This window comes from Pseudochaenichthys georgianus, chromosome 17 (genome assembly GCF_902827115.2).
Source record: "Pseudochaenichthys georgianus chromosome 17, fPseGeo1.2, whole genome shotgun sequence".
Taxonomy (NCBI): Eukaryota; Metazoa; Chordata; class Actinopteri; order Perciformes; family Channichthyidae; genus Pseudochaenichthys; species Pseudochaenichthys georgianus.
Window position 1 is genome coordinate 31152156 of NC_047519.1, and position 26479 is coordinate 31178634.

The following is a 26479-nucleotide window of genomic DNA, read 5'->3' on the forward strand; positions in this document are numbered from 1 at the left end:
TGCCAGGTCCGACTTTTGTTGTATAGGAGGAAACATCTGCGGAAAACTCGCCATTTGGTAAATAGGTCCCAGGGGTGAAATCTAAAGACCATTCGGGAATATAGTGGGCCAAGCGACTGCCTTTATGCTCTCAAACTTTAAGCCGCCACTCAGACTTCAGGTGACAAATGAACCTTCTATAAATGTGAATCATGCAACAACCTATGTGCAGGACACTGTCGGAAATGATTCTTCTGGATTGTTTATGTTGCTTTGAACCCTCTACAGGTCACTTTGCATTCTTCCAGCCGTCTGACTATTCGAAAGGAGAAACTGCCCAACTGGAGAGTGAGACGATGGAGGGAGTAGACCGAGCTTGCCTGGAGATCTGGCACTATGTCCACGGTTGGCTTCAATATGGTAAGAACAGTCTTTTCATTCTTTATTTAAACTTTTTTATAATTTGACATAACAGTAAATATGGAGAAAGAGGGGACCATAAGCAGCTACAAGCATGGATTTAACCCCTGTATAAAAAATGATCTGAATTGATTTGACCTGAAAGGGGACCTATCATGCAAAATGAACTTTTGTATGTCTTTTATACATGAATATGTGTCCCCGGTGTGTCAGGGAACTCACCAAGTGTCAGAAAACACAACCCTCTCTCTTTTCCTCCATTGCCAAATCTCTAAAAACGGGACTGCAACAGATCTGATACAGACTGATACAGATTTAAAAATTATCTGAAGTCAGGAACGAGGAGCTCCGCCGATATGGCCAACGCTCCACCTATCAGGGGAATGTGGGGTTGGGCCACGGCCGGCCATTGCCGCTAGAAAGCGCTGGAGACGCTGTAGTACATATGCCAGGCCTGTAAGTGGCGCTGTAGTCTGCCACAAAAGCAGCAAAGAAGACTTCCCACGCATGGTTGCCATGGTTGCCCTTCTGTTTATTCTCCGCTGTGGCTCTTTTTCTCCCTCCCCGAGGCAAGTGTTTGCTCCCTCGCTGTAATTCTCTCCGGTAGTCCACCAGCAGATGACAAACACCCACCTCTCCGCCTCTTCCAAGGAACGAGGGGACCGTGCGGCAGAGTTTCAGTTAGATTTTTTTCCGCCGGTCAACATGTCCGTTAAAGTTTAAATCTTCCGGTGAAAATTAGAAAAGTGCCGGTCAAAGGTCTTCTTTGTTATTTATTGAGCTTTAAAACAAATGAATAACGACTCTATATAATCATATAAGAATAAAACACGGAGGACGGAGATCTCTTTTTCTCCCCCTCTTCTGACAGCACAGCAGCTGATCTCAGACCAGCTCCCCTCTCCTGCAGGGGGGCGTGGTCAGCTGCAGCTCATTTGCATTAAAGCTACGTCACAGAATCAGCCCCTGAAACAACAGGGCTGGAAAGAGCAAATAGAGCGAAATGAGGCATGGCTAAAATGCAGGATCTGTTTGGTATTTTGAAAAAATATATATATTTATACTTTATATAGGTATGGCCCTACAATATATAAATATAGCATGATACTGTAGGTCCACTTTAAGTGAGATACATGACAGCATCAGTAAGCATGTTACAATCTCCAGGTTAGAGAGAGAGGATAGAGAAGGCAGCAAGTTAGAAATCTTTGTAATTTCAATTATCATTGTTATTTGGATAAAAACAAATAACAGTAACAACAAAACAAAAGTTTGCAGTTTCAATCAATGCAATTCTTCATCTAGCCACTACTCTTTACTTCCATTGTGCATTGAACTTAAAGAGGACCTATCATGCAAAATGCACTTTTTTGTGTCAGGGAACTCACGCAGCATCAGAAAATAAAACCCTCTCTCTTTTCCTCCGTACCCACATCTCTAAAAACGGCTGTACAACGGAGCAGATCCAGATTTGCGTCCGATATGACCTAATATCGGAAATGTGGATCCACAGCACTATCAGAAAGTTGCTATCAGAAACAATGCCCGACTGTTTTGGACGTAATATAGTGTTTACATTAGCATCGCTAACACTCACAGCTAACCACTGGAGAGCATGTGTGTGAAGAAGCAGGAAATAAAAAGGAACTCACCTTGTGGTATAACCGGCAAGAGAGAAAGCCTTTGAGCTCCATACTGTTTCAGAAATAATCCTTGATAATCCATGATATGGCGTTTCATCACCGCAGTAGCTGCCGGGTCCCGCATGAGCTCAGCCCCCTCCTTTTTTTTATCAATTATTTTTTTTTATTTAAGCTTTATACCCAAAATCAGCATTATTATGGTATTTTGAGCAAAACACTTCATAGACATGTTTTTTATATATTTGTATATATCTGAAACCTATGCTATTGCCTAAAAATAGCATGATAGGTGCACTTTGACTAAATGTATATCCAAAAACGTAGGATGGTTTGATGAATAAGAACAAGGATCCAAGAATCAGAGAACGCGGTACAAGAGGGCTTCTGGTTTTGCATTGGCGCTCTGATGTGCATGCCTTATCACACATCTGATTATCCTACAAATATAAATTATTGTTTTTGTCATCAAATGTAAATTCCATCTTTTGATGATTAATTTTGTTGCTTCCAGGGCCCTCAGATATTAACCTCACAATGTTTGTGAATGAGAGTGCTGGGCTGCGTCCTGTGTGGAGTACAAGAGGATCTTTAAATGACACGTGGAAACAAGACAGGGTGGATTACAATGCATCAGGGTCTCACCAAGTAATGTGACATGTCTTGTTTCATAATAAACCCTGATAAAGTGACATGAGGTAAAAACTCTGAACTAACCGTCATTCTTCATTACAGATTATTTTACATGCCAGTTGTCCCAAATGTATTGGCGCGAGCTTCGCCCTGGACGATATCCACATCATCAGAGGACAGTTTTGTGATGACATTTTCCCGACCACCACTCCAAACCCTGTTACTACGACAACCACCGCTCCTGCCTCCGCCATGGACTGCACTTTTGAAAAAGGTTACCAAGAAAAACAAGGGACGGGGAATCTTCTAATTTTGTTGTTAAGGCTTGTGGCCAAAATAATTCAATCAAAAACTGAACAATCTGAAGACTTTCAGCTACCCTAGCCTAATTCAGCTTTTGTAATTAAATATGTTAATGTGATCTCTCTATTACGTTTTTGAGTTGTACTTGAGGCCATTCGGATATTTGCATACTTTCAAGCAAATGTTCTATTTTTTATTCATTATCTATTATTACAAATGTAGTATTTTAAGTAATAAGAATTTAAAAAATAATTTTTGAAACAGGTCTATGTAGTTGGGTCCAGGAGGTCAATGATGATCTGAAATGGACTCTCAGTAACGGACTTCAAGCGCACGAGCCATGGGATGGACCTCAGTATGATCACACTCTTGAAAATAAGCAAGGTATTGAATATTGACAAAATAATCACCAAAGTTGTAAGGAGGCTTACACAGGAACTGAACTATACCTGAAAAGATATGTAACCAAAGAGGAGCTGTAAATAGGATCAGTTGTCTGTGATACATTGCACTGTTTGTGTTAGATAACGCAGTGTGTTTGTCCAAGGAAGATATGCTGTGACTGTAGAGAAACATCCCCAAGATATAAATCAACATGATTAACTGTTTTAGTCATTCTTTTTTTAAAGCAAAAACAAATCAGATTTGAGGATTTGTAGGCAACACAAGACATTTTAATACTTTTCATGGACTTAATGATTTAATGATTAAATATTGAAATCAACATCGATATTTCAGATAGTTTCAACCCTAAACATTAACCCTTTCTTATCCTAGATTTGGCACATAATTCAGATTTATGTTTGTGTTTTACTACTATTTTTCAAGTTCTAGTTTCTCGAGTAGTAGTATAGTAGTCTAGAGTTTATCTGATTTAAACAAAACATGTTGGGTATTGTAAGACTTAAATGAGTTGCAACTGATGTAGTTTAGTCTTCTAGTCGTAGCTTATTTGCAGACATTGTTCCTGGTTAGGCTTTTCGGAAATAAAATACAAAATCTAATACAGGCATAGAAACCATCAATTAAACAGACACAGAGAAAAAACTGCTACAAACATCCACTACAAATTTGTATTAAAGTCGAGGAAGAAAAGCGCCTTAGCTTTGAAATCCAATAATGGATTTATTTCTAATGGCACATTTTTGGTTGATTACAAAACTATTAAATGGAACAGCTGCACTGCCTTGTCAATCATAGAATGGACAGAATACTCTGATGTAGCACCATGCTGCAGTATTCAGTGTTTCCTCACAGTCTGGCAGTCCTCTCTGTGTTTTATTATCCACCAAGGCTTCTTCTTACTGCTGAATGGATCTGGATCTAAGAACGGGGAGAGAGCAGACGTCTCTGTTCCTGTCGTTGATTTTTCATCACGTTTCTGTGTTGGATTCTGGTTCTTCATGCTCGGGCCTTCAGTATCCACTCTGGACCTGCTGGTTGAGACAGTATGTACCCTAGTTAGAGCTTCTTTAAACCGTCTGTTACAGTCATTGATACATTCAAAGGAATAATAGTTTGCTTTGTTTCAGAAATCTTCTTCTGAACTGTTTGCCTGGACTCGTCGAGGAACCCAGAACTCAGAGTGGATTAACGCACAAGTAACAGTTGACATGAACAATACAAAAATGGTAAAATTGAACTCAACCACATATCCTTGCTCGCATGCTTTGCATTTTTATATGTTTTATGCTGATATCAATATTTTGCGAAAATTATAGTTTTTGTTAAATGGCGTACGTTTTTCTCCTTCATCTACAGGTGATGTTCAGAGGCCATAGAAACACCAACAGCCAAGGATTCATAGCCATTGATGACATTACAGTGAGGGAGGGGGGCTGCAGTAATCAGAGTGTGTAAACACAAACTGCCATTGCTTACTTTTCACAGCAATGAAAAACAAACATATAGATTATATACATTATAACTTATTTCCCCCTTTCAGATTTATGCGGCTTTGATTCAAATTGGTGTGACTTTGAGAACGATGTCAGACATAAGGGTCGATGGATTCGCGAAATAGGAACAAAAAATGATGTGGATCACACCTATGGAACTGAAAATGGTGAGTAGCAACCTTCATGCCCAAATTATGCGATTTACTGTAAGAGCAGTGCAATCATCTAGATCAGGGGTGTCAAACTCAAATACACAGTGGGCCAACATTTTAAAAATCGGCACTAGTCGAGGGCCTGACTGGTTCAATGTTTATTGCAAAACTTATTGAAATGAACTTATTGCACATATTAAACCTGAGGAAATCCTCAGGATTGAGTGAAGGTGTGCGTGCAATATACCGGCGGGCCAGAACTAATAGTAACTAAAAATTATCCTGCGTGCCGAAATCAAATCTACCAAGAGCCTGATTTGGCCCCTTTAATTACCCCCCCACAACAGCGGTAATTCAAGTTTAAAAGTCTCAAAAATGCTACAACTACTGTCACAAACTGGATGAATGTGAAGTATTTTGTTAAAGGAGGATGAAAGCGTAATTAAGGAGCAATATTGAGTGACTTTGATGGTTATTGGACTCAGGATTAATTCATTTGGATTCCCGCTGTATGAAGAAATTAAAGGACGGCGCAAGTGGAAACAATTCACAAAGGGATTAAACTGTTTAAAACACATGCTCAAAGTAAGCAGGATTTTGCCGATGTGTTTATGTGGATTCAAAAGTCGTAAATAATCTACAAAATGGAGGAGACCGATCTGATCGGAGCAACTGTGACAAATAATCCAACTGAAACCGGCATGGACAATGACTATGTTTTAAAAATGCGCTTATCCAGAAAAGCCTGGTTTGGACACTTTACGGGCAGAAGAAACATTTTTATTAAAGAAAGAATTATACATTTCTGTCTTTTTATGCCTTTAATAGCTACTAACTTGAATTTGTATTGAAATTAATTAATTATTTTTTATATTTTATTGTAATGTAGAGACAAGGCTTTTGATGATGTATTGCTAATTATATGGAGGACAAAAAAGTCTAAATATGATATTTGGCCTCAAATCATCTGAGGCCTGGCGCCCCTCCTGCGATATTTGGCCCCCCGGGCCCCCCGGGCCCCCCAGGTTGGGAACCACTGATCTAGATGATGGTTTTAATGCTTGGTTAATTACAAGTAAATCAGACAATATTATGAAGTTGTTATCTGTTTGAGCGACTGTTCCAAATCTGGGAATCAGTTTAAATATAACTTTGAACTAACGACTTTCCTCTAGCCTTGTGCAAATGCTAGCATGCTAAAATAAGATGATGAACTTAGGAATGTCCTATAACTTACATTTAGCATTTAGCTGACAGCAACTCAGACATTGTGGATATGAAGTGTGGAAGACCTTTGTCCTTTGATAGTTAGATTAAAATTAGCTAGCTAGAACTGTTTCATAATCACATTTTGATGTCTTACTATTTGTACAATGTAGATACTTGACCTGTCTCTTTGTGTTAGGTTTCTACATGACTGGGATGACATCCAACTCTACACAGGCTGAGGTAGCTCAGCTGCTCACACCTGAGTTTCTTTCAGCTACAGAGATATGTGTTCGCTTCTGGTGAGTCTAGTGCTGCCTTATGTTTATACACTGTTGTCTGATGCATATTTAATGGTCTGCTGTACTTGTTCAGGTACTGGATACCTGCGGGGTCTAGTAACATCCTTGCCGTGCATTTGCTGCGCAGCTGGGAGCTGGAGGATGCACTTTGGCAACGATCTGAAGCGCCCTCTGCAGGCTGGGAGGTGGCAGAGGTCACTGTGTCCTCCCCTGCACAATTCCGTGTAAGCAGCTTTTTCTAATTTTCTATTTCCAACACTTCCTGCCAATAAAACTGCCTTTTCCCTGTCTCCCATTGGTCTACTTCCTATAACAGTTCCTATCTTTCACCAGGTGGTGTTTAAGGCAGATCATGTGACGGGCACCATCGCTACAGTGAAGTTAGATGATGTTTCTGTGAGGGACGGGGCCTGCAGTCCTCCAGGAAGCTGCGACTTTGAGTCCGGACAGTGCACCTGGGTCAACATCCCCAAAGAAGATGGACACGACTGGGTGTTGGCACGGGGGGGCTCCCAGGGACCGCCCACAGACCACACCACTCAGACCCCACAGGGTACCAACTTTGATGTACCTTACAATGGAATTATCTAGGGTTTTTTTGCTTTAATTTATCATTAGGAAGTAAATGTTTAATGCACAGTGTAGTGGCTATAGGACAATAACACAATCTGAGTTTAAATTGGTTCCCAAAAGTCATTCACCACACATTTCTGTCTGCCAACGGGTACGACACATGGCACAAAGGAACTGTGTCAACCTTTGCACAACCAAAAAGAAATCGCTATCGGTAGCTATCCCAAGATAGAGGAAATGGTTAAACAATTGTAAATGTATTATATCGTTAATAAAGCTTTGGGGAAAATGATGTGGTAAGTCTACCACTCAAAAAAATAACCCTAACTTGTCTATTGCCACTTTTAAATAATAAAACATATATGGAAAGGCAATTTCAGTAGAAATCCCAGCAATAATTAACATTTGTTCATTTGAAAAGCCTCAGGAATTATTTGGGTTTAAAGTTAGCTGACTAATTAACTCAACAACCATCAATGATTCATTTGCGCCACGTTAGCAGCTGTTAAACTGACAGTCTGTTACTTATTAACTTCTGTTTTTATCTCTGACTTATGTCCTGTTGCTGAAATCACATCCGCCCTGCCCCACAAATCACATCCTTATGTCTGTTCTACAAAAGCAACTTTAAAATGAGAAGGCTACAAAATCATTATCAAATATGTATCTTTCTCTTACTGACATTGATCATGATGCATTTAAAGTTTGAAAGGTTCCAACAGCCAAAAAGAATGTGTAGCATTCACAGATGATAGCTTGCATTGGAAATAATTCCCTCTTGTTGGTGCACCATTAAATGACAATGCAATAATCAGGTAATGCAAATCTTAATCATCTAATTCTTGTCTTTGCATTTAGGTCAGTTCTTGTTGAGCTCCTCACTGCACCAAACCCACAGCAGCGTCTCTCAGGCTGTGTCAGAGTGGATCGTACCCAGAGACAGCGCCTCCTGTCTCACCTTCTGGTACCATATGGACAGCAGGTCAGCACTACATGACGAACCACGACCTTTCACACTGATCAGTTTGTGACAATGCGGAGGATGCACTTCATCCTGTTTAGTTTCCTCATCGACTTCCTCAGAAAGTGAGCACAAGTGGCATTTAGACGTGAATCACCGGCCTCCCTCACTTTGTGCAAGACAAAGAAGATCCTGTGACAGAGTTCACTTTGTACACACTGTGAGAGTTGTATGCAAAAATGTCAATTTTGAACAAAGAAAAGGTTTGAGCTATCAAGAAACTGTAAAAAGATGATCCACGTTAAATATAGCAAGTCAAAGTAGAACAAATTAAACTTGATAGATAATAGAGTAATTAGCTGTTTTCACATGTCACATAATAACATGACTGTTGTTTGTCAGTGCCTCGGGGACGTTGAAGGTGTTGATGCGTTCAGGGCCATCGAAGGAGAAACCGATGTTCAACAGTAACAGCAGTGGACACCGCTGGACCAAGTTCTCTCAATCTTTAGAGAGGACGAAACCTTTCCAGGTAATATAACAGAGGCTGAGTGGTAGACATCAATAAACAATAAGAGAATGACAGGATATTTAAGCAAATATGTTCCCTGCTTCTCTCAACTACCTCATGTTCAGCTGCTGATCGAAGCAGAGACTAACAGAGGATTTATTGCCATCGATGACATCACTGTCACTCCAGGCCTTTGTCAAGGTACTGATATTGCTTTTTTATTTCAATATCTACTACATGGACCCCGGGTAATTATAGACTGTTTGTATCTGCATGTCAGTGGCTAATCTTGTGTATTACCGGATCCATCAGCCTAATCTAATCTGTCCACATGAATGACTAAATTCTCATGATTCCAGTGCCTAAGTATTTCTGAGAAATCTATATATATAATGGACTGTTTTATATTGTCATCGACTGCTGACTACACATTCTTTTAAGTGACCGGGACCTCAGATGTTCAACAGCTGCTTAGATAGCAATAGGCATTCCTGCAAGCAGCTTGGCTAAAAAAAGAAATCTTATCTAGTGTGTTTCCGGTAACATGTTGGCCTTTGCTGTGGTTTGAAACCGACATCCATATAAAAGTAGGAGCATCTTAAGACTGCAATATTTCAATGCTTGATATTTTATGATCCACTAAAGTTGTGCATCTTGACTGTAAGGGAGCTTTTCAAGTTTCTTTATGCCAATATGTCTGATGATAATTCAATAAATAATAAACACGTTTTTTCCTTTTTCTTTTAGTGAATGAGACAGGTTTGGGATTTGTGGGTTGCTCATTTGAAAACGGCACATGTGGCTGGGAGGACATCAGTGCAGGCCAGTGTCAGTGGACGAGAACAAGGAATACTACTGGGAACACTGGACCCTCCGTGGACAACACAGTGGGCTCTGGACTGGGTGAGCCTCCACTCATTCTGCTTCTGCATCTGGATCTAATGTGAAGGCCACTAACAGCAATACAAGGCAGAGCAAAGAGGTTACCAACATTTGTGATGCTCTGGACTTTGGATTCCATAAAAAAGCAAACATAATGTGTATCAATCTGGATTTCCCTTCATATAATAACTCATCATAGTTACAACCCTGCAAAGCGGAAAGAAGAAAGACCTTTAGTTTTTTTTATCATACATTTTTAATCGTAAAAAATGTGTTTTTACAAGGGTAAGAAAAGGCTGAATAAGCAGAATATGTTTCCTCTTTTTCAATAGTTATGGTTGCATTGTCGGCTTTAGGTTTAACCACAGCTTCTACATCCCCATCCTGTTGTTGTTCTGGCTTGGATTCCTTGATTTGAATGGAAATTATAAATGAAATATAATGTTTATGAATTCAGGGTAATGCTGTTAGGTCAGCTGCTATCACACCAAAAATAAAATGCCCTAAGCTCTGAAAAGACAATAAAGAAGGGCAAAAACTTCCTGCATTGTATACGAAACTCAATTTAAACTGACTGCTGCTGACTGTGTGTGGGAAGATTATTCTATAATGAAACGCTTTGGGTTCTTATCTGTTTATGCCAGGTTGGTACATGGCCTTGGAGCCGGACCAGGGAACCGAAATGACCCCTGCTGCTGTGCAGAGTCCCATCATGAACCAGACCAGCGCCACCTGCACACTGCACTTCTACTACAACATGTTTGGAGAAGGTATGTTTAAAATAAACTACAAGGAACTTTTATTTAAATTGTGGCTGTCCCTGGGGACAGAAGCAGCAGTGAACCCTCACTTGTGTCATAAGGTCATCATCTGATTATAGCGCCTACATTTCTTTTGGGAGCAGGTGATATGAGGACACAACTCTTTTTTATTTCCTTTTTTTTTTGTTATACACTTAATGCGGGTTGCAGGTTGCATAGCCTTGCAATGCTTGGCTTACCCAAAGTCAGTATTGCTATTCAAAACTTTCTACACATACTTGAAGTCCAGGTCTTGAATATGTTTACTCTTTTCAGCGGTGCATGCTCTTAACTTTATGCATTCTGCTGTTGATTGCCTAGTGGCTGTTGGTCATCACACTCAGTATTACAGAAAGCTTTGCAATGCCTGTTCTTTAACTTTCTTTTGTTTTCATTTTCTGTTCTTTCTTTGTTGATCTTGCCTCCCAGTAATTGTCAAAACCACAAAATATATTCTTAAATAAAATGTCTACCCTTTAACTGGCAACCATTCTCCTCATAGTAACTTTAACTCTTCTCATTGGTACAGACATGGAGGAGCTGAAGGTGCTGCTGCACGACGGCTCCAGGACCACCGCACTGTGGTGGCTGTCTGGTAACCATGGAGATGTGTGGCGTCACGGTGAGGTAACGGTTGGTCGCATCCCGGTGGCCTTCACCATCCTGTTTGAAGCCTCGAGGACTTTCAACCGGCCCGGACACATGGCCATCGATGACATAGATTTCACCAACTGCTCCCTGCCAGGTAGGTGACCTGCTGTACCAACACACACTTTATTTCAGCTGTCTTCTTTTCTTCTCAAGCTGATTCTTGAAATACGTTTGGTTTTCTCAGAGCCCCAGCCCTCGTGTCCAGAGAATATGTTTACGTGCAACAACAGTGTGTGTGTCGGGCTAAACCAAGTGTGTGACTTCAGCGATGACTGTGGGGACCGGTCTGATGAGAACAACTGTGGTGAGACATCACAAATGTTTTAAGGTTACAAAATATGTTAAAAATACTGAAATTGTATTTATTTAATCATTTATTTAGCAGGGACAACCAAATGTGTCAAGCGTAAATATGCCAGATTTAGCTTTGAGCTAATTTCCAGACGCAGTCCCTCACATAAAACATTTAAGAAAATGACATTTTACAAACATAGCAAAAACAAATACATGATATGCAAAAGAGTGCACGGGGCCACGTAACATATACTGTTATGGTTGATTCATCAAGTCACACAGACACTCCCTGTGTACTTCCCCTTGTCCTGAACACTGTTTCATAACATCCGCTAAATGTTTAGGAGTTCAGTTCTTACCGTATAAGTGAGATAAATGTATTTATACATTATTGTATATATTTTAGTAGGTCGTAAGTAGAAATATAAAAGTATGTGATGTGAATGATCTGTGTGCAAGTGTAGCGTGCTGTAGAAATGCATTACACAATCATAGAGCTGCAATGACTAGGTAATTATTGGTTGGATGGAAAATGTATTGGAAGCTGTTTGTTTTTATAATAGTGTATATTATTTATTTTTTACCATAACTGACCAACTGCTTTCAGCTTCTCAAATCTTAGAGTGCTGCTTTCCTTTTTTTGACTGTCTTACATAACAAGAAATGTAAAGATGTCCCCTTTCATGGCATTTTCCACTGTTTTCTGATGGTTTTTTAGAGTTACAAAAATAATTGATTAAGCAATAAGAACAAGCTCTACACATTCACAGGTTCATTTTCCTCCAGGAACAGTTTTCAACTTGTCTACCTCTCACTCCCTTTTACCTGAAAATAATACAAAATGTAGAACAACAAGGTGTTTTGGAGCGCTGCAGCTTTGAACAAGGCCTGTGTTTCTGGGAGCAAAGTCACGTAGACACAGCAGGAGCTGATTGGACGCATCGCAAAGGAGAGGAAGCCTGGCCCAATCACGGGCCTCCGAGGGATCACACCAAAAACTCTGATGCAGGTATATCTCTCTCTGAGCTGCTGGCATTTAGGTAAAACTCATGGGCTTTGACTGAATAACTCACTAGATGGAAAATCCGTCATTTATTCAGTTTACTACTGTAAAAAGTAATGTTGTGTAATGTTAACTTACGATTGTATTTTCTTATTTCATCATTATACAGGTCACTATGTTATCCCTGGGGCTGAGCTGACTGATCAGACGTCAGAGATTCTCTCCAAAACTTTACGACCCAGCTCCAATTGCACTGTGAGTATTCAAGGGTGCATGTAATATCATATCAAGATGAAAGAGGTGAATAACTGTGTAAAAGTTGACATGAGTGCCATACTGACAAGCTGATAAAAATGCATATAGATGCATATAGATAAAGCATGCTAACATTTGGTCATTAGCACTCAACACACAGTACACATCATGCTGGTTAGAGTTGCATACGTTTTACAGATATGTTGTTATAAACTAAATATAGGAATTAAAATGTAAAATCTAATGATAGATCTAAAGAAAAAGGCATAATGAGCAGGATTTTACCGAGACACACTGTAAGAAATCAGAAATTACTCAATTGTTTGGCAATGTCTGTATCTGCAGAGTGTGCATAGCTTTTATTATCAAACGCTTAATCTGATCTAAAGTAAATGAGTAACCACTAATGCAGGTTGATCACAGTTCATGAGACAGATAAGATTATTTAGATAAAAGTAATGGCTTTATTGTTTTTAAAGCATAGCATGGCCTCTTTTATGTACGTCTGCTCACTGTGAGGGCTGGTGTTGTTTCCGTGCAGGTGAGATTCTTCTTCTTCAGCCTGGGCGACGCTGCAGGCCGACTGACAGCCCGGGGCCGCACACTTCGCACTGGGAGAGACGACGCTGTGTTGTGGCTCGGAGAAAACTCCCAGAGCTACAGCTGGCAGAGAGCAGAGGTCACGTTCTCCACTTTGTCTATTAGCAAGGTCAGTAAAGAGGCACACAATTCAGTAAATGACAGCCCAGGCCTACTTTATGAATAATTCTCTTATTTGTATCAATCATAAGAGATCTCAAAGAGGAAATACATCTTTTTTAAAGCTGTTCAATATTTAATGTGCGTTCACACTGCGGTACTTTTCCCACAAAGGTTCATGCAAACTTAGTTCATGATCGCGTTCACACCAAAAAGAGCCGGTACTAAAAGTAGTTCATGCGAACCTTTTTACCCCCTCGAAAGTCCCTGCTAGAGAGCAGGGACTTTCGAGGCTAATGGGTCAAATGACGACATGTTTGAAAGAGGGAATTGACACTACAAAATTACATAAAAGCCTGGCTTGAAATATGGGTTTGACTTAAAACAATATCAATATATTTGAGCTCCTCTAAGATCCAAAAAAACCTAATAACTTCTAGTTTTTTTTTAAGAGTGTCTCCTCCTCTACTTCTCAGCTTGTCTTCAGATATGGGCGAGGTGATGGGATCAGGGGGATGGTTGCGCTGGACGACATCTCTTTCTCCAGGGAGTGTGAATTTGACCCTGACAACAACAAACTGCCTGACACACCCCCCACCTCTGCCCCCCCTACACCCTGTCAGGTAATACTTTAAATAATAAGCTCCTATTGTGAAACATCAAACTGTAGTCCTGTGGAATATAATCCAGAGCTGTTTTCTTTCTCTGTGTTGCAGGGTAATGAGTTCTTCTGTTGGCGGTCAACTGTGTGTATTCTGGCTTCTTTAAAGTGTGATTATCATGCAGACTGCCCGCAGGGGGAGGACGAGGATGGCTGTGGTGAGCTATCTGTTGCATGCACATACAAATGCTTCTACCATTTTATTTACAGACTACAATTTCTTACAAAAAAAGAAATGACATCTTAGATTTTCCTAGATCCATTAGCAGGCTGCCAGAAAGTAAAATCAGGATGGTAACTCGCATTCGTTTTAGCGGGGAGAAATAATTTGAGCATGTGGGTCAAAATGAATATACATAAAAGTTGAGAAAGAATATGTTTTCATGCTGAATGTACAGTATTGCACAATAAGACAATGATAAGGAAGCTGAAACCTTTTTTTACATTTTTTAAGACATTATTTACATGATGCTAATGTAACCCCAATCTCAAAACACTTCTTGTTTTCACCAAAATATATTTGTATGTGAGGTCAATCAATCAATCAATCAATGTTTATTTATATAGCCCAATATCACAAATGATACATTTGTCTCAGTGGTCTTCACAGTGTGTACAGAATATCAGTATGACAATACGACACCCTCTGTCCTTAGACCCTCACATCGTACAAGGAAAAACTTCCAAAGAAAACCCAGTTTAAAGGGAAAAATGGGAGAAACCTCAGGGAGAGCAACAGAGGAGGGATCCCTCTCCCAGGACGGACAGACGTGCAATAGATGCCGTGTGTAAATTGAAAAGATAATACATTTGCAACATAGGTAGTCCAAATGTTTGGAAATGCATGTGTGTATAATAGGAAGATGAATCCACGAGGATATCCATCCAGGACCTATGATCCAGGACCACAGCCACGACTCAAGATCCAGCGCTCGCGATCCAGGACACAGGACCGCAGGATCATCCATGACTCCGGATCCCAGCGTATATAGACACCAAAAAGAAAGACATTTGGGGAGGCTGGGTTAATCGGAACATGAGAGTACACAGGTATAGACAGAGAGAAGGAAGAAGTAAGATGTCCCCCGACAAACTAAGCCTATATCAGCAAAACTAGGGGCTGAATCTAATCAGCCCTAACTATAAGCTTTATCAAAAAGGAAGGTCTTAAGCGCACTCTTAAAAACGGATAGGGTGTCTGCCGCCCAGGTATATGCAAGTTCTGATGACAGCCGAGTGGCCAAATCTGGCAGTGTTTAATTTAAAGGAAAATGACTTTACTGGTTCACTAACAAAGGTCAACCTTTTCTACCACAAGATTTAGTAAAAGGTCGGAATTAAATAATGTTAGCAACAAGATGTTACAAAAGCAGACTTATTTTCAAAAACATGTGAATCATGAACCAATTTTCGCCTCCGTTGTTTCCCAGCAGTATTACTCACGCCTTGTCTTTATCTTTTAGGTGGGTGCACATTTGAGAGCGACCAATGCCGATGGACGGACACCAGCGAAGGACAGATGATGTGGCGGAGACAGGAAGCCAGTAACAACACCGAGCCGCCGACTGATCACACCACAGACACAGGTTGCTTCATTATTAGCTTCAATTATTTTAATGTAAATAGACCCAAAGGACCAGATCTTTAGGGAAAACATTGCTTAGAAATCCTCATAACTACACTCAGCATGTTAAGGGGTCTACTTTATTTATTTTGGTTGTTTTTCCTTGTTCTCAGGTTACTACATGAGTGTGAATTTAAGTCAGGGGTCCACGCAGAGTGAAGCCCGCCTCCAGAGTCCCCCACTCCCCCCTGCATCTCCCTTCTGCCAGATTCTGTAAGTGACACTAATATCCACAACATTAACCTTCCTAGTATCTGTAAAATATGTTCTTTGTTAGTGTTGAAAATGTAAAGTATGAATTGCTCAACACTCTCCACCGCCCTCGTCTTTCTTCCCAATCCAACACTCTCCCCTTCTAACTTCCTTCTTTCCTTAACGCAGGTTTCACTTCCACATCCGCGCAGAGAGTGCTGGGTCACTCAGAGTGCTTATGCAGCAAGCTGAGGGGAGTGAAGCAATCCTGTGGTCACGCAGTCAAAACACTGTCTCCCATTGGACCCCAGAGCATCTGCCCGTAGGCCTGAGCCCCCAGACTTATAAGGTGTGCAACTGTGTATCCTACATCTAACAGATTCATTATGTTTTAATCCAAACAAGAAGGGCGTACAGACAAGTGACATATTAAGGCGGGAAACTGCAGGCAAACTTCTTTTTTTGGGGCTTTTGAGTCTTCCTCAAACTAGTGCCAAAGAACTAGTACACATTTAGGTTTTTATTTTAATTAATTTTCTATTTGCATCTGTGTATTTCTCCTAAATTTAACAAAAGTAAGCAATGAATAATGCATTATTTGCATAACTAAAAATCACATTTCTGAATACTTGTAATACAAAAACGAATTATCTAGGTGTTAGTAATTAACTGAGGAACTGGTTTGGTAATGTAGAGTAGACTTTAGTTTACCCTATACCTGTAGTATCTCCCCTTAAAGAAAAACAAAATCACGTAAACACCATGGATACAAAAGCTTCCATACAGAAAAAAAGGATTAGGATATCACATCTCAATCCAATTCAACACCTATTTATATTTTGGACTGTCTTTGACTTGTGTACCAAATGAACTGGCAAGTGAGTGTATTTTTAAAAAACTAGGGAAAGGAAATGATTAACAAAACAGTGAAAGAGTAGGGGATGTCAATATCACTGCATGAGGGTGAGGATTGTGGGTAAATGTTAGAAACTACTTTACATTTTCCAAAATATGTCCATGTGCAGGGTGTTTAAGTGTAGTTTTCTTTGTTGTTAAGGACAACTATCGTCAAAAGCATGAATGGAACCATCTCTCTTTCAGGTTTGGTTCAGTAGCGTGAATAAAGTGACTCAGACGGACACTACTGCTGGAGACCAGGTTGTTGCTGTGGATGATATCTCTTTTCTAAACTGTGAAAAATCCTACCAACCACCAGGTGTGTAAGGTTCATATCTGAATTGCATGTGAAGGAATTGGACATGAGTACTAGGGATAATTCACAGATTGTATACTTTGTTCAAAATGTCAGAAAAACTCAGAAATGTGGCTCCTAATAAATCCACGTCTCCCTCCTCAGCTCTGTCTGCCTGTGGCTGCTCTTTCGAAGACGGGCTGTGTGTTTGGGTTCAAGGCGCTGAAGACGAGTTGGACTGGCTCAGCAGGACGGGTCCAACCGAGACCCCCAACACCGGGCCCACAGGAGACCACTCTACCAGCACAGGTCACTTTAACTTCAGTCTCCTAAAACATACAAATAACTAGAGAGTATTTGTATTACTTCTCAGTTACATTTAATACAGGAAGTACAGCATCGGCTGTTCCTTTGCAGCAAGCAAGATCAACATTAAGCTAAATGTGCTGCAGCTACAAACACTATGGATAGGTCAAAGGTAAAAGATAGACATAAGTACACAATTACAATCCTCATAAATAAAGCATGCAACTTGAAACAATAAGGAAGTAGGAATATTCACAACAAATAATGATTATATAATGACAAAGATCAGCAACTGACCAGTAAGAACCATTTAAGCATGTGAGTTCAAATCCACAATTGAAGTATGAATACAATTAAATAATTTTTGGACCTGTTAACCGGATTCATGGAAGAAAAGTTTTACCGTAAGTTAGTTTTTTTTATCTTTATCTTTCAGTGTAGCTAAAGTGACCATTACTGGGAAATAACTGTCACAAGAAAAGAAAAGTCACAAAAACCGAAGAGTGACTAAATAACGCTTAACAGCAGTTACACCACACTCATACTGGTCATCCCATTCTGGTAAACAACTACAACAAACAACCAGCACAACAAAGTAATACCACAGAATACTTGTTTTAAAATAACAATGATTTCACAAATAATCACAAGGCAGCTTTTACAATGATAGCAATTACTCTTTGTTGATCAGAATTTAGGAAATTGTAATTTGCCTTCGAATAGCCACATTTTACTTTTCTAAAACCTTTCCTCTAAACTTCTCATTTTCTTCTTTTAAGTTCATTATTCTTCACGGCTCATTGGTTTATACAACATGTGACAAGGCATTGCAAATACACTTTCATTGTGTTTTGGATTTATTACTGTTTTTGTTCTTTCACAGGGAAGTACCTTTACATCGAGAGCTCAGCACCAAGTGTGAAGGGAGATAAGGCCCAGCTGAAGTCTCTGCTGCTGCTGCCACCTGCTGGTGGAAAGGGATACTGTTTCACATTTTGGTACCACATGTTCGGAGCTACTGTTGGATCCTTGAAGATGCTCCTGCAAACAGCTGATCGCTTGAAGAGAACATTGGTAAATAAAATGCACAAGAATGTATTTTGCTAATCTATTTTTTTTTTAAATGCTGGTAAAGGTTATAAGTCCACCACTTCAGCCTCTCCAACACACACTCAATTGTAAAGGCTTTATTTTCATATGCACTGTAGCTACAGTGTAGATATGGCAATGAAAACTGAAGTCCCAAGGTCCTCCAACAATGCAACATAATATACAGTATGTATAGTACATAAAACAATACAACAAAATTAAAAAAATTAAATAAAATAGTGCAAGACGAAACAGAGTAAAATAAAATAATGGAGATGTTGTTGCAAGAGCAAGCAGTCAGCAAAGTAATACCACCGTGTACTTGCTTAAAATAATAATAATGATAGTTTTTTATGTTTTAACAAGCTTAAGGGTTACAGGGGTCAGAGGAGGCCACTTGTTGGAGTCTGGACACTTTACTTGACTTCCCTTTACTACAATGTTAACAAACTGAACGGTTGTGAGGTTGAGAAATATTGGTGACTGCTCCTGCTCTGTTATTATACTTTTTGCATAGTTGTGAAATCCTTGTTGCACAATGACATTAATGCATTGTATAATGAGTGCATTCACAGTTTCAGTGCATGCCCCGGTGTTGCAAAAGCATCCTCACATCCTCATTGAGTGAATCAGCCTCATGTCTTTCCTGTAGGTGTGGCAAAAATCAGGAAATCAGGGGGACGAGTGGCGGCTGGCGAGGACTCATGTGACCTTGCAGGAAGTCCACCAAGTGATTCTCGAGGCGACGGTGGGGGGGGAGGCGGGAGACATAGCCATCGATGACATCTCCCTCATCAGTGGACCATGTCCCGCCTTTGGTAATACAACTGAAGCTGCAGGAAACAAATACAGAAAGAAACATGTTAGTTTAGTTGCACCGTCATTTCCAGTGATTTGTTTGTTTTAATGTGAATCGAAATGTTAAAGACTGAGTAAAATAACTAGAAAAGAGGTAGTCGAGGCACATAAAAAAAACTCCTTCCCCTCCTCGGTGAATCCATAGACTGTGAATCATATCCACTCAACCTTCGCTCCCTCCTTACTGGCTCTTATAGACTTGTATACTGTCTAAAGCAGGGGTGTCAAACTCAAGGCCCAGGGGCCAAATCCGGCCCGCGACTTCATTTTCTGTGGCCCCACAAGAGCTCTGAAAGAATATTATATGTTTATTATACGGTCACATGGCGACTTACAGAAGCACGTTGCCCATAAACTACATGTCCCACAATGCATCTCAAATTTGACTTTTTTTCTCAGAATTTCACTTTTTTTTCACTTTTTTCTCTCCAAAATGTCACTTTATTTTCAAAATGTCAATTATTTGTTTTACTTTTTAATTTGGCTTTTCTTTTTAAATCATTTTGTGACGCTCTCACTGAAGAGACTTGCAATTACTTGCCCTAGACTTCTGCTTTCAGACATAGTTAATTATGAAGTTATTACCCTATCAGATAATAATCCAATGCAGAGGCAATCATGTAATATAATACATTATTTAATATATATTATATATATATATGTATTTTGATATAGTCTTAAAGTTACATCCGGCCCTTTGAGTGCAACCATAATTCCTACTTGGCCCGTGATGAAATTGAGTTTGACACCCCTGGTCTAAAGGGGTATCAAAATAAATACCTCTCATTTATTTACTGTATGTGATACTTTGTTGGGCAATATGAAAGTGGAGGAACTGATAATTATTTTATGATACTTCTTATAATATTTGAAAAATACAAGAAACTTTTATACTGTGTTTTTTCTTTGTCTGTAAAATACCATTTGTAGGCAAGGAGGACTCTGTAGCTCCACATTATTTAATTCAAAATGCTATTTTCACGCATATTCAACCTTTAACAAAAAATATAGTTGTACTTGTGATTTGAATATCAAACTAGTCCATATTGCGATTTCCATAAAATGCGAATACATTTTGCATCCCTCCTTGACACAACTACATTTAAAGGATACATGTTTAATATCCCTATTAGACTGGGCCTCATACATAGTGTTTAAGCAATAATGAGTGCAAAAGTTACCATTATCTTTCCATGCAGAAGTAACTCTGATAATGCTTCCCAAAACATTATCTTGTAGATGTGTGTGACTTTGAGGAGGGCAGCTGTGACTGGCAGCAGCAGAGCGACGATGACTCGGACTGGGTCAGAGAGATGGGCTCCACACACAACCCCCACACCGGGCCGGACAGCGACCACACCACCAACACCCCCACCGGACATTACTACTTCCTGTCCTCCTCTACAGACGACCTCCAGGGACAGACAGCTCAAATGTCTTCACCTCTGTACCCTGCAGGTGAGACAGTCAGACAGGACAGATGATTCACACAGAACCAAACATTAAGTTGAACGTCTTACAAAGAAAACACCTGATTTAATGCATTTGAATACAATATGATTAAAGGGTTTGACTTTAGGATGTATAGGATCTCCTCTCCCTGCCCAATAAACGTGCCTTTAAGTTCATTAAACATACAGTGTCTTCATCCCTTATAGTAAAACATTTGAATTAAAAAGAAAAATGACTGACTGTCATATCATTAATGAAACGTACTTAGAATAAACTAAACTGAATCAAACTAAAATATCTGGACATCTATGCCGTTAAAGGTGTACATTTCTTTCGTTTTTCATGTGATCTCGTTCTCCTTCCTGTGGCCCTTCAGGTAAAGGGGTCTGTGTGCAGCTGTGGTACCACATGTACGGCAGAGGTGTTGGCATGCTGAATGTTTACCAGCAGAGCGAAGAAGGGAAGGAAGCTCTGATTTTCTCTCAGTCAGGAGACCAGGGCCGGCTGTGGAGGTTCGCTCAGGCGTCACTGCTGCCCCGGGTGCAGCCTTACAGGGTGAGTGACCAAGATCCGCAACCAAACAGTCTGCTGATCACACACAGACGTTTTGGGAAAAAGTGATATTCATAGACAATGCTTGAAGGTAAAATAAATTACTCAAGTAGTGAACTTAAGAACAAGTTTTTTATTTGTTATGGCATCCAATACATTTTTACTCTTTTACTTTATTACATTTACTTGACAGCTTGAGTTACAGTACATGTCTCATATCTCGCAACCTCTACACATAAAACTGATATTATATTGAAATACAAACTTGTTTTATTTATTGTTGCAAACCCAGCCTTAAAGGGTACATAAGTGAACCGCCCCATTAATGGCCCATGCTATTAGTTTAAAAAGAAAAAGGAAAGTTACTTTAAACATTTTCCCGTTCCTTTTTTAATGCCTCGAGTCTAGAACTGTCTCAAATTTAGACTTTAATGTGATAAAAATAAGCCTAAAAATACCTATATAATTCAAATTTTTCTCTATATATATTAATATTTACAGTTAGCAGTTTAATGTTCCTCACTTTGTGTTTCAGATCGTGGTAGAAGGTGTGAAGACCGGCCCCACGCAGGAGGGGGACATGGCCTTTGACGATGTGCATCTGACGGACGCTCAGTGTCCTCCTCCGGGACATTGTGACTTTGAAATCAACACGTGCAGCTGGAGCAACCTGGGAGGGGACGTGGACCAGGAGGACTGGCTCCGAGGCAGGGGGGCCTCCACAAACCCCAGCACCGGACCCAGTGTGGACCACACCACCAACTCAACACACGGTAATGAAACGGACATCCTATACCTCTGTGTGACCAAATCCAATTAATTTACACAATCAAAAAACTAAATTCAGTTGTAAATCACGTCTGCATTTTCACTAAAGAGTAAGTAGAATGTTAAAAGTTTCGAGGGAAATTTTAAACACTTTTAAACAAATATCTGCCTCAACAAATTCCCAAATATATATACTAATATTATTTTCAATCCACATCTTCTAACAAACATAATTTCTGATTATAAGTACCAGATATGCATTCATTTTCAGAATCTTAACCCTTTCAATGCCAGTTTGTACAGTACATAATGTCAGCGTTGTTTTTTATGAAATTCACTGTTCCAACAAAAATGTAATTATTTACAGTATACAAAATGCTAGAGAGATTATATTTGTTCACATTCTAGAATATGACAGTGATTAGTTACATCCATTTTAATGCATTTTTATCTTTTGTGCGTGAAACAAAACAGTAGTAGCCTACTTGTGAAATGTGTGAGAATGGCTCAGTTTGGTAGAAATTGTAAAAATTACACTTTGGAAGCTTTGGCTCTAGATTGTATACTAGTTTGAAATGATGTTGACTATATCATGTTATATAATAAGCTTTACTTTCTATCAGGTATATTGTTTGATCTTGTCATGTTTCCACCAGGTTATTATCTGTATGTGGATAACTCAGTGGGCGAGTGGGGGGACAATTCCTTCTTGATCAGCGACGTCTTCCAGCCGGCCACTAGAGGTCACTGTCTCACATTCTGGTACCACATGTATGGCAGCCACATTGGGACTCTCAGAGTTTACACAAACGACAGGTAACGAGCAGTTAGTGTCTGATGACGAGAGGAACATAAATCATGAACCGTACTCTTAAAATGATTTAACTTGTGCTGCCCTGTCTCATAGAACAATGCATTCAGGTGGCAACGAAGAAGGGATGCTGAAGTGGATTGAGACAGGAAACAAGGGAGACAGGTGGAAGGAGGCCAGTGTGACTGTGAAACATAATGAGGCATTCTGGGTAATGAAGTATTTTTGTTTTATCTATCAGAACAAATGCATGTAGTGTTAGTATGAGAAAAATCAGGGTTTGACGTGTTGGTATTTTCCAGCTGTGGGAAGTTATCAACTACATTTACACAAGAACTGTAATATAATTTAGACCTGGTTTGACTTTTATGCTACTTTATTTATATTTAAGAGGGAAATTATGTACTTTTACTCCACCACTTGTACATTTTTTATTTTAAGATTTGACAGTATCTAGTCCAGATATCTTGTTACATTTCAGATGCCTTTGAGTTTGACTTCTAAACTTATTTGAATGTTTGAATGAGGTAATTGTGTTCAACATTTCATTACAAATATTTAGATAAAAGTCCCATACATAACTAAACAAAATGAATGAAGTGTTTTTCCTCATGTGATATCTGACATTTCTGATTTGTATTTTGACATTAAACAATCTTTTTGTCGCAGTTTGTGTTTGTGTATCAGCGGGGGATGAATCCAGGAGGGGACGTTGCTCTTGATGACATCAGCGTCCGCCCTGGCGGCTGCTACTCAGAGCCCCCCATCGGCCCTCCTGATGATGATAATGGTAACCTGACAACCATTTGACCCTCTTAAACTGGCATACATTCAGCAAGAGAAAGGAAAATGTATGTTCTGCAGGGTTATTTTCCCATTAAGTAATGTCAAATGTAAATAAGAAAAAAACTATTTATCCAAAAATCATTAGTACACATTGATATTAGTATAAACAAATGTATGTGTGCATTATTAACCAACCTTTTTTTTTTTAACCTGTCAACAAATCCCATTATAGTCTTTCATACTTTGTGCCTGTTTTCTAGCACACCTTGCTATGTTGTTTACAGATCGTGTTTTTAATGTATCACAGTAACAAACAGTTAGCACCTCATATGGAAGGATGACACTTAACTTTCCCACGGACTCATTTAGTGGCATTCCTCAACTTGAATCAGTTAATCAAGAGATGCAGATAACGATAAGACTCATCGGAAGCTGTCATGATGCCAAACAAATGTGTTTTATTGTGTTTGCACATGAGTTTATCCTGCCAACTACTGTTGGTTATCTTTATGAACCATATCTGATTATTGTTATACAGAAATCAGATAATCCCGCTACCACCCGTGTAACACCCTTTTTTTCCACCTGAAACTTACCTCTAATAATAAATAATGTCCCAAAAGAATAGTTGAATATTATTTAGAAAAGGCTATTAATATCAATGTGTCACTGTAGTTCTTAGCAAACATTAGGCAAAGAGGAGGAAGTAGTGCATGTGTTACAGACTTTCCGCAACAGGTTAATGTGTGCGATATTGACAAAGACATTGAAGTCAGATGTTGTGTTTCATCTTGTTTCTGTGTGTCTGCAGACATGATGTCAGCAGGTCTGGCTGTCAGTCTGACTCTGCTGGCTGGAGTCATGATCTCCATCTTCCTCGTACTGCTGAACAAGAACAGGCGGTGTAGCACAATGTACAGAGTTGTTTTTAAATACATATTTACTTATAAAGAAACACCAAAGAATGCCGGTTTATTTTGACAGGTGACATTTCTGCTGGTGTGTTTCAGGAATCAGCCGATGATTTTAAATGAAGACACAATTGACCAGAATGCTGGGTTTGACCTCTTTGACTGGAAAATACAAGTAAGTAGCCGAATGTATCAATAAAACATATTATCCATCCTTCAAGGAGCGCAGATTAGTAAATACAAATCTATTTTTTTTCCCTCCAGGGCACAGAACATGGAACTCAATCAGACTTTTCCTTCTATAACAATCTGTATAACCCCTCGTCAAATGAAACTGACACCACAGTGACTGCATCTGATGCCTAGTCCAGATCAATAACTCCATGAATAAGGAGTCGAACGAGCAGTGATGAGTTGATGAGAAGTCAACTAACTCTGAGTAAAATATGTTTTGAAAAGCTTTTAGTGTTATTATATTGTTCATTGTGACGATGATTTTTTTCTTTACTGCTGAAACTGGAAATACAATTCTCTGTTTTGTAAGAATGTATACATAGATACAATAAACTGGCTTAATTTTGAAGTTTATAGCTTTTTGTGTGAGATTTGGCCAATGCAATAGCGGAGCAACTGTGCAAGAAGGAGCCACAACATTTAACAGAGCTGCAGTTGAATTCAAAATCAGAACTATACTTTCATTTTGCTGAAGGCCAGATTTTACTTGCTAAATTTCATAGGGCGATATTGTACTTTTCACTCCACTACCCACAATCGTTAGTTACTAGTTACTTATCGAAAGAAGATTACATACTTGTCAGGGCCTCTAGAGTTGTTAAAATTTTTCTTGTAAATGTATTTTGTATTTGAATAACTGTTTGTGGCTCAGAGGTAAACATTTTCACATTTCGCAAAAAAGACAAGAGAAATAAAAAGATGAACGATAGAGAAAAGTCTTAAAAATAACAACACAAATGGATTTGTGTATCAAAACACAGAGGGGTGAGATCAAAATGGGTGTGGTCCGAGCAGAGCATGAAAAGGGGCCAAATCATTATCAAATGTTACATCTCTGAATATGAATACTCTCATATTTTTTGATATTGCTTAAAGAAATGTAAATAATAATAATAATTTGTAATATGTATATTCCATGGTATTCTATGGTATCAAGTTCAGGTTTCTTGTTTTCATGTGCACAACAATTACAGAGAATCAGTCAATGGCAGTGCACATCGGATCCTAAATCTCTCAATGGAGCTCAACCATAGACTGTATATATAAGCTCAACAGAGCGTCTGGCTGGAAAAGTGTCAGCATATTTTGTGTCACACCTGCTCAGAAGTCTCAGCACCAAGACTCTTCAGCTGCTCGACGCCAATCATTGCCACGTGTTTTTAGCCTGTCCAAAAGAAAACACTTTCTCAAATAAGATATAAACAAAATAAATGGCTTTATTTGGGACAGTAATTACTTTTAGGACGACCTCCTTTTAAGGCCTTAATATTGACATCTGCAAATATTCAAACTAAATACTAATCAAGTAGTGTTTTACTGCCTAAACCATGGTAACATAATATTGTTTATAATTATTAGTTTTATTATCAAATTGTAAGAATTACCTTCTTCATTGGGCTTCAGGGATTGAAATGTGGACATTTGGGAGGTGTGGCAAATGCCTATATTCAGAAACCTCTTCTTTTATTCAAATGTACATATTTATTTACCTCCTTTTTTGCTTCTTTCTACTACTTTATTCTACTGTTCACAGGTGCTTTGTGTCCTCTATAACATATTTCCCGTTTCATTCATCTGTCGAGATTTTCCAGCACTATAGTTTATAGATTTGTGCGAAAGTTGATCATGTTTGCAAATATTTTTGAACTGTTTTATTGGATAGGAGAACCTATACTTTAAAAAAAATGGGCGCAGTTGTCCTTTACGTTACATTCCACAACTGTCTGCAGTGGGTGTGGACCAAACCATTTGCATCTTCTTTTGAGGGGGGGAGCGCAAGAGGCTCTGCTTTTGCTGTAATTCAATATATTGTATACGATTTTTCAATATTCAACAGTAATGGTAATATGCAATACAATATACAACGTATAATTTATTCAT

At 39.2% G+C, this 26479-nt stretch overlaps 1 protein-coding gene across 1 annotated transcript in view; it reads left to right on the forward strand.

Moving 5' to 3' along the window:
* LOC117462600 (MAM and LDL-receptor class A domain-containing protein 1) overlaps nt 1–24947 on the forward strand; it is a 32614-nt gene extending 7667 nt beyond the window's left edge. Inside the window, exons 13-47 of the mRNA XM_034104873.1 lie at nt 268–399; nt 4269–4423; nt 4737–4827; nt 4921–5040; nt 6431–6533; nt 6607–6757; nt 6867–7086; nt 7965–8088; nt 8470–8599; nt 8704–8779; nt 9326–9481; nt 10105–10230; nt 10790–11005; nt 11096–11215; nt 12053–12214; nt 12378–12463; nt 13005–13172; nt 13639–13785; nt 13879–13981; nt 15287–15409; nt 15561–15660; nt 15829–15988; nt 16741–16855; nt 16997–17140; nt 18021–18211; nt 18879–19044; nt 20324–20542; nt 20913–21091; nt 21624–21861; nt 22513–22672; nt 22764–22878; nt 23337–23457; nt 24265–24367; nt 24464–24539; nt 24629–24947. Of these exons, the coding sequence (XP_033960764.1) occupies nt 268–399; nt 4269–4423; nt 4737–4827; nt 4921–5040; nt 6431–6533; nt 6607–6757; nt 6867–7086; nt 7965–8088; nt 8470–8599; nt 8704–8779; nt 9326–9481; nt 10105–10230; nt 10790–11005; nt 11096–11215; nt 12053–12214; nt 12378–12463; nt 13005–13172; nt 13639–13785; nt 13879–13981; nt 15287–15409; nt 15561–15660; nt 15829–15988; nt 16741–16855; nt 16997–17140; nt 18021–18211; nt 18879–19044; nt 20324–20542; nt 20913–21091; nt 21624–21861; nt 22513–22672; nt 22764–22878; nt 23337–23457; nt 24265–24367; nt 24464–24539; nt 24629–24730 (4898 nt within the window). The 3' untranslated portion in view covers nt 24731–24947. The remainder of the gene's footprint in view (nt 1–267; nt 400–4268; nt 4424–4736; nt 4828–4920; nt 5041–6430; nt 6534–6606; nt 6758–6866; nt 7087–7964; nt 8089–8469; nt 8600–8703; nt 8780–9325; nt 9482–10104; nt 10231–10789; nt 11006–11095; nt 11216–12052; nt 12215–12377; nt 12464–13004; nt 13173–13638; nt 13786–13878; nt 13982–15286; nt 15410–15560; nt 15661–15828; nt 15989–16740; nt 16856–16996; nt 17141–18020; nt 18212–18878; nt 19045–20323; nt 20543–20912; nt 21092–21623; nt 21862–22512; nt 22673–22763; nt 22879–23336; nt 23458–24264; nt 24368–24463; nt 24540–24628) is intronic.
* The last annotated feature ends 1532 nt before the right edge of the window (nt 24948–26479 follow it).